The following is an 8,777-nucleotide window of genomic DNA, read 5'->3' on the forward strand; positions in this document are numbered from 1 at the left end:
CACACTTGCAATAGCTCAATGAGAGCTAGTGTGAGTATAAACTGCAGTGTAGCCACCATAGCATGGGCAGTGACACTGGAGGCACAGCTGAGCCCTGATGAGTACATTCCCGCAGGGCACAGGTGGGTTTGTACCTGTGCCCATGGCCCCACAGATACACTGCTATTTGTACTTGTACTAGCGCTCATCAAGCTAGTGCAAATATGTAAGCTGGAAATTACACCGCTAGCCCTTAGTATAGACAAAAGAAGTTTGGCTTGTGTAGCCTAGCAAAACCCCAGCTGAGAGGGGATATGATCACTCTCTGCAAATAGATCAGGATGGTAAACACCAGCGATGGAGAAGGGCTGTTGATGCTAAAGGAGAATGTTGGCATAAGAACAAATGACAATAAACTGGCCATGAGTAAATTTAGACTGGAAATGCAGAGAAGGTTTGCCTCCTTCAGAGGAGGGAGGGCCAGGAACAGCCCTTAGAGCAAACAACTCAACTAGATTAACAGGGGGATGGGTCAGTTTATGATGGAGATTATATGACAGGATTGCAAGTCCAATCCTCTACTACCACTGGTTCAAATCCCTCCTCTGCCTGATGAGGAAAAGGGGACTTGGTGATATGAAAAGGGATCTGTTATCTCCCAAGGGAGTCCTCTAACCACTGCACTGTTGGATATTCTGAAATGAGTACCCTCAATTTGACCTCTTCTATCTTGGATAAAGACATCACTGGGACAGAGAGAAAAGAAGCACCAGAGTGACTCTCTAGCCTGATGGTTAGTGCAGTCCCCTGGGAGGTGGCAGACCCAGGGTACAGTCCCCTGCTCCAATGACTCTGTAGTTATTTATTGACAGGGAGCCCCTCCTGATAATACCCCATAGTACTGATGATGTGGCCAGTGGCACTACATCCTTTCTCAGAGCAAGTCCTTGCCAGTGTTTGTTTTTCTCTGTTCATCCACACTTTTGCCCTGTTATTCAATCCCAGCTGATAGATTTGATTTTGGGGCTGTGGCTGGGTCGGTGACCAGGAATCACAGGAGGGAGCCTGACCCATCAGATCAAGGGGGACCAGTGGGTAGGACAGACCCAGCAGAAGTCTCTCTGGAGAAGCCCAGAGTCTGGAATGATCCTGAGGAGCAGAGAGAGCTGGATCTGATGCTCTAATTGAAGGGTAAAGACTAGAAGAATTTCAGGGCACAGGGAGTCTCTTGAAGGGGACCCAGAGGGGACCCAGGGTCAGAGAGGACTTGAGAAGAAGCTCTCCAGAGGGGAGGATTGGCTGGAGTGACCTGTACTGCAGGGAAGGAACAGAACCCGCAAAGGGAATTAGGAGCCCAGGAGGAGTGTAATGGCCTGGTGAGTCTAGAGAAGGCAGCCCGGAGAGACTGGCTTTGAGATAAACTTTTATTTTATGTCAAAACCAGACCCCAGAAGCAGAGATAAATTTACATGCACCAATTGTAGCAGTTTATTTAAATGGGAAAGAGGAGAAACTAAGGCAGTGGCAAGTCTGACAAAACACTTAAGCATGAGATTAACTTCCAGTTTTCAATGGGACTACACATGTATTTAAAGTTAAGCATGCCCTGAAGTGGTTTTCTGGATCAGGGCCTTAGTGCAAAATATTCAATGGAGGGGAGTTTCAAATTCACAACCATGAGTGTTCTGAACAGATCCTTAGGTTGTGTAAATTCTCAGAGGTCTGTTAACTTCAATGGAGACATAACAATTTACACCAGCTGAGAATTTGTCCCTTCCTTTTTAAGGCCCCTGAATGGCTGAGTGGGCTAAGACTCTGTTTTTCCCACAACTGGGTGGTCTGGTCTGGTTTATCTATGGAGACATGGGTTCAAATCCCACTCCTGATACATCTTTTTGTATAAGTAGGAGCATTGCCAGCAGATAAAGGGATGTGATCATTCCCCTCTATTCTGCATTGATAAGGCCTCATCTGGAGTACTGTACCCAGTTTTGGGCCCCACACTACAAGAAGGATTTGGAAAGAGTCCAGCAGCGGGCAACAAAAATGATTAGTTTCAGAGAAACAGCTTTGTTAGTCTGTATCTGCAAAAAGAACAGGAGTACATGTGGCACCTTAGGGTACGTCTATACTACCTGCTGGATTGGTGGGTAGTGTTTGGTGTATCAGTGATCAATTTATTGCTTCTCATCTGGATGTGATAAATTGATCCCTGAATCAATGCCCATACTCCACCTCAGCCTGAGGAGTAAACGGAGTCAATGGCGGAGCTGAGGGAGTCAACTCACCTCTGTGGGAATGGCCAGGCAAGTTGAACTAAGTTACTTTGAATTCAGCTATGTGAATAGCGTAGCTGAAGTTGTGTTCTTAGTTTAACAGCCCCCCACCCTGCGCTAGTGTAGTCCAGGTCTTAGAGACTAAGAAATTTATTTGAATATCGGGTGACCGATTTTATAGAGACAGTCCAGATTTTGGGGTATTTTTGTTATATAGGATCCTATTATCCCCCAACCCCTGTCCCAATTTTTCACATTTGCTGTCTGGTCACCCTATTTGAGCATAACCTTTCATGGGCTACAGCCCACTTCATCGGATGTATAGAATGGAATATATAGTGAGGAGATATATATACATAGAGAGAACATGAAAAGGTGGCAGTTGCCCTACCCACTCTAAAAGGCTAATTAATTAACATAAGCTATTATTAGCAGGAGAAAAAAAAACTTTTGTAGTGATAATCAAGAGCCCATTTGAGAGAGTTTGACAAGAAGGTGTGAGGATACTTAACATAGGGAAATAGATTCAATGTGTGTAATGGCTCAGCCATTCCCAGTCTCTATTTAAACCTAACCTGATGGTATCTAGTTTGAATATTAATTCAAGTTCAGCAGTTTCTCACTGGGGTCCATTTTTGAAGCTTTTCTTTTGCAAAATTGCCACCTTTAAGTCTGTTAGTGAGTGACCAGAGAGGCTGAAGGGTTTTCCTTCTGATTTTTGAATGTTATGATTCCTGATGTCAGATTTGTGTCCATTTATTCTTTTGCGTAGAGGCTGTTGGGTTTGGCCAATGTACATGGCAGATGGGCACTGCTGGCACATGATGGTATACATCACATTGGCAGAGGGCTGGAGCACATGACTTATGAGGAGAGGCTGAAGGAACTGGGATTATTTAGGCTGCAGAAGAGAAGAATGAGGGGGGATTTGATAGCTATTTTCAACTACCTGAAAGGAGGTTCCATAGAGAATGGATCTACATTGTTCTCAGTGGAACCAGATGACAGAACAAGGAGTAATGATCTCAAGTTGCAGTGGGAGAGATTCAGGTTGGATATTAGGGAAAACTTTTTCACTAGAAGGGTGGTGAAGCACTGGAATGGGTTATCTAGGGAGGTGGTGGAATCTCCCTCCTTAGAGGTTTTTAAGGTAGGGCTTGACGAAGCCCTGACTGGGATGATTTAGTTGGGGATTGGTCCTGTTTTGAACATTTAATTGGACTAGATGACCTCCTGAGGTCCCTTCCAACCCTGATTTTCTATGCTTCTGTGAACTGATCCACTCAGGGAAGGGAAACAGAGCATGTTAAAAATGTATCCAGTTGAAACAGCTTAAAGTTCAAACACCAAGTATTTAGGATGAACTGTTTGTAGCTGAGCTGTGGAGTAAGATATTGTGAGAGAAATTCTTTGGTAAATATTGTTTAATAATTATTTTTTATAATAAAATCATGATCTGAACATAGTCTTGAATAGGAAATGAGTCTCAATAATTTGCATAAACTATTCATTATCTATCTATCTATCTATCTAATAATTCACAATCAAAGATAAATCTATCATTATGACACAATTAAGTTATGTGTTAGGACAAAGAATGGTCCTCTCTTTTTCTGTCTAACTAATTTCAGACTCTGCCTTTGCCTGACATATATGCAGTGTACACAACCATGCACAAAGATAGTATTCTAATACTAATAACAAGCCAGCTTCGTAGATCCTTTCTTAGTTTGGATGTGACTAGATTTACACTGGATGACATATGGAATACCAGATCGGTGCATGTGATGGCATTTTCCCATTCACACCAAGATTATAGCAAAATGACCCCTGACAAATAACTTGCACCAGAGTTTATGTTACTGCTGAACTTAGTCCCGTGTCATTGGTCCAAGACCTTGTCAATATTAAACTGGTGGTGTCAATGGAGCTACTCTGCATCTGCTCTGCTTTAGCTGAGATGGGACTCTCACCCTCATATCTCTGTTGCATTCATTTTCTCCAGGCTGCCTGGACCCACACTTGGATCCTTATGTGCATTGGCCACTGACCAAATCATGATTCCTTTGAAGTGAGTGGCTAAATTCCAGTTACTTCAATGGGATCAAAATTTGGCCTCATTATCCAGAGTCTGATTCTCTTTAGGAAACATTGCAAAACCTTCCTCTTAAATAAGCCTTTCAACAACATCAAGAATAACACAACACTAATTTATGCAGTGGTGGTGTTGCCATGTTGATCCCAGGATATTAGAGAGACAAGGTGAATGAGGTGAGATCTTTTATTCCTTAAACTCTGTTGGTGAGAGAGAGAAGTTTTTGAGCTTACACAGAGCTCTTCTTCAGGTCTAGGAAATGTACTCAGAGTGTTACAGCTAAATACAAACTGGAACAGATTGTTTAGTGTAAATAGTAAACATATATTTCAAGGGACCACTTAAGGTGAATTGGCCTGTTGACTACACAGGGTATCCTCAAACAATTACAATCCATCCTCAATGGGGACCACATGTTGAAAGAAATCTTTCCAGAACTCCCTTTTCTGGCCCTCAGACAACCTTCCAACTGCTTCAAGCTCATCCTCTGAACCAAGCTCCCCACAGAACAGGACACACCAATGCAGCCAGAACAACAGATATAAAACCTGCAGACATATCTCCACTGCTATGATGATCAGCACCCCCCACAAAATATCTGTCAAGATTCATGGGTCCTACACATACCTATTACAACATGGGGCATGCCTCATCCAGTGCACTAAATGCCCCAATAACAATTATGTGGGTGAAACCAAACAATCACTATACTCTTGAATGAACTCACACAGGAAAATAATAAAAGACAAAAACACCCTATTGCCTGTGGGTGAATACTTTTCATAAAGTGATCATTCTACATCTGCAAAAATATTCTATATCTGATCTCTCAGTCCTACTCCCAAAGGAAACTTGTACAACACCTTCAAGGGATGGGCCTGGGATCTTAAATTCATAACGTTGCTAGATGCCAAAAATCATGGACTGAATAAAGACACTGGATTTATGGCTTATTACAACAATCTGTAATCCATTAACCACCCCATCCCCTGCCTCCTTCCCTATGACTGGAGACGTGTTAATAGACATCTTACTTACATTGGTATAAACCTAGAATAACTCCATTGACTTAGTGGAGCGAGTCTGGATTTACCACTATAAATACAGCATTTTGGATTAAAAAAGAAAAAAATCACACAGCATATTCTTATGGGGACAAAACAAAGTGTCATCAGTGGATTGTGTTTGTAAAGAAACACAGATAAAATCAATGTTCATAAAAGAAATATAGACTCTTTATTCTTGCTGAATAACCTCCATCCAATGAATTTCCTCAGGGAAGCTTTGATTTCCTTGTTCCTCATGCTGTAGATGATCGGATTCATCACTGGTGGCAGCACAGAATAAAGAACAGCCACCATGAGATCCAGACCTGATGGAGAGCTGGAGGTGGGTTTCAAGTATGCAAAGATGCCAGTGGAAACAAACAAGGAGACCACAATGAGGTGAGGGAGGCAAGTGGATAGGGCTTTATGCCGACCCTGCTCAGTGGGGATTCTCAGCACTGTTTTGAAGATTTGAGTGTATGACAGAATTATAAGAACAAAACAGCTTAAGCCTAAGCATGCACTCAAGATGAGTACCTCAACTTCACCAAGATACATGTCAGAGCAGGCGAGCTTGAGTAGCTGGGGAATTTCACAGAAGAACTGATCCACCTCATTGCCACCACAGAAGGAGATTGCAAATGTGTTCCTGGTGTGCAATGAAGAATAGACAATTATACTGATCCAGGCACTGGCTGCCATTTGGACACAAGCTCTCCTGTTCATTATAGTCTCATAGTGCAGTGGTTTGCAGATGGCAACATATCGATCGTACGCCATGACAGTGAGTAAGGCGAAGTCAGATACAGCAAGGAAGATGAGGAAAAAGACTTGGGCGACACATCCACAATAGGAAATGGACCTGGTGTTCATGAGGGAATTAGCCATGGATTTGGGGATGGTGACAGAGATTGTGCCAAGGTCTAGGATGGACAAATTCATCAGGAAGAAGTACATGGGGCTGTGAAGGTGGTGGTCTAGGGCTACAACCATGATGATGAGAAGATTCCCGATCATGGCTGCCAGATAAATCACTAGAAACATCACAAAGTGCAAAATCTGCAACTCCCGAATGTCAGAGAAACCCAGGAGAAGGAACTCAGTTATGTTGGTTTGGTTGGACATTTTCTTTCTTAGTTCATAGTGTCTTGCTGGTAGAGGGAAAGACAAGGGCAATGGTCAGGATTATAGTGAGAGACGGAGTGACCCTGATTCCCCTCTCCATAATCTCTCATGATGTGAATGTCAAAGGTGCACAGCATTCATCACTTCTATTGACTGGCGTAGCTAGTGTTCCTCAATGCTCACAAACAGAGCACTACTTTGCTGTGTTATCACAGGAGTATAAATTAGCATCACTCCCTTAAAGTCAATGTAGCTCGATCAGTATACACCATCTGAGGATCTGGCCCAATATGTGGTTTGATCAAATGTAGTATGGAGGATGGAACAAAGTACAACCCAAATCCAACAATGTTAGCCAACGTTTTGTCCCTAGTGCTACAGACACCAGGCTGATAACTTGGCCATGAAACTAAAATGCCCACACAGCCTGATTCTCACTTTCCTGGGAAATGCAGTGTAGACTTATCCGGAGTCCCATATGGCAGCTCCTCTGTGATGATTCCATCCCAACACCACACAGACGGCCAGCTGCCTGTTTACACATTGATTTATGGCACCAAATCGTAGTTGCATTTCCATCTCTGGGTGATGATGGGCTGGTAGCATTGCTCAGTTACTGCTAGGTTGTATTGTTTCCCTCTGTGACTTTATGTCTGTACTGTGCGGGTCAGTGGCAGTCATGAGACTTGGGTTCTACTCTTGGCTCTGCCACTGACCTTCACTGTGACCTTGGGGCAGTCACTTCTGCCTCTCTTTCCCCTCCCTCCATTTGTCTGTCTTGTCTCCTTTGAATGTAAACTCTTTTGGGGATGGACTGTTTCTTCCTAGGTGTATGTTCTGTGCACGTGTGGACAGTATTTTAGTTTAACAGGCCGCAGTGTGGGACAGAGGCTATGATGGTAGAAGAGGAGAGCTGGGTTTTAGTTCCATCAACCTCCTGTATTTCCTTGGGTAGGATTAAGATAGACAAGCTTTGTCTGGGGGCTTCAACTCCCTGTGCTTCAGTTTAGAGAGGTTAGGATGTTTAAAACATATTGTGTGGGCTTCCAACTTCACTACTTACTTAGTTTTACCATCCTGAAGCTTTGAAAGACATTAAAAAAATTGTAGTTGAGGGAATAGGTTGGAAATTGTGGTGTTATTTGAAAATACTCATGTTTCCCACCCTGGCTCAAAGCTAAGTTTCCAGTTAGGAGTAGTCACACAATTTCTGCTTTATTTCAAAGGAAAATTGAATACATTTTCATGGAAAGACTCTGCTAGCTAAAAATGAAAACTTTTTTTATTATGACTAATAATTTTTGAGTTTCCAACAGTTTTAGGATGAAACTGTTTGGTTCTCACAACCTCAATGAAAAGTTAATTTTTTCTGATGAACTTTTTTTTTAAAATTTGATCATCTCTAGATGTCTGCATAATTTGATAGTTAAAATCTTAAAGAGTTCTAATGGCAATTCATAATTCTGATATTAAATTTTCCCTGTATATTAATAATCTAACATATTTAATTGAAATAGAAAACATACCTTCATAGAATCATAGAAATTGAAGGGACCTCAAGAGGTCATCTAGTCCAGTCCCTTGCACTCATGGCAGAACCAAGTATTATCTAGACTATCCCTGACAGGTGTTTGTCTAACCTGCTCTTAAAAATCTCCAGTGAAGGAGATTCCACAGCCTCTCTAGGCAATTTATTCCAGTGCTTAACCACTCTGACAGTCAGAAAGTTTTTCCTAAGGTCCAACTTAAAGCTCCCTTGATGCAAATTAAACCCATTGCTTCTTGTCCTATCCTCAGAGTTAAGATGAACAATTTTTCTCCCTCCTCCTTGTAACAACCTTTTATGTACTTGAAAACTGTTTATCATGTCCCCTCTCAGTATTCTCTTCTCTAGACTAAACAAACTATTTTTTTTCAATCTTCCCTCATAGGACATGTTTTCTCAACATTTATTCATTTTTGTTGCTTTTCTCTGGACTTTCCCCAATTTGTCCACATCTTTCTTGAACTGTGTAGCCCAGAACTGGACACAGTACTCCAGCTGAGGTCTAATCAGCATGAAGTAGAGTAGGAGAATTACTTCTCGAATCTTGCTTACAACACTCCTGATAATACATCCCAGAATGATGTTTGGGTTTTTTGCAACAGTGTTACACTGTTGACTCATATTTAGCTTGTGATCCACTATGACCCAAAGATCCTTTTCCAAAGTACACCTTCTTAGACAGTAATTTCCCATTTTGTATATGTGCAACT

At 42.1% G+C, this 8,777-nt stretch overlaps 1 protein-coding gene across 1 annotated transcript; it reads right to left on the bottom strand.

Moving 5' to 3' along the window:
* Positions 1 to 4,616: 4,616 nt before the first annotated feature.
* Positions 4,617 to 7,849, bottom strand: LOC115642846 (olfactory receptor 14A16-like). Its single transcript, XM_030546540.1, has one exon. It carries the CDS (start codon positions 6,519 to 6,521, stop codon positions 5,565 to 5,567), a length of 957 nt encoding a protein of 318 aa, XP_030402400.1. The 5' UTR covers positions 6,522 to 7,849; the 3' UTR covers positions 4,617 to 5,564.
* Between the last annotated feature and the right edge of the window lie 928 nt (positions 7,850 to 8,777).

The sequence above is a fragment of the Gopherus evgoodei genome, unplaced genomic scaffold (assembly GCF_007399415.2).
Source record: "Gopherus evgoodei ecotype Sinaloan lineage unplaced genomic scaffold, rGopEvg1_v1.p scaffold_46_arrow_ctg1, whole genome shotgun sequence".
NCBI classification, from domain to species: domain Eukaryota; kingdom Metazoa; phylum Chordata; order Testudines; family Testudinidae; genus Gopherus; species Gopherus evgoodei.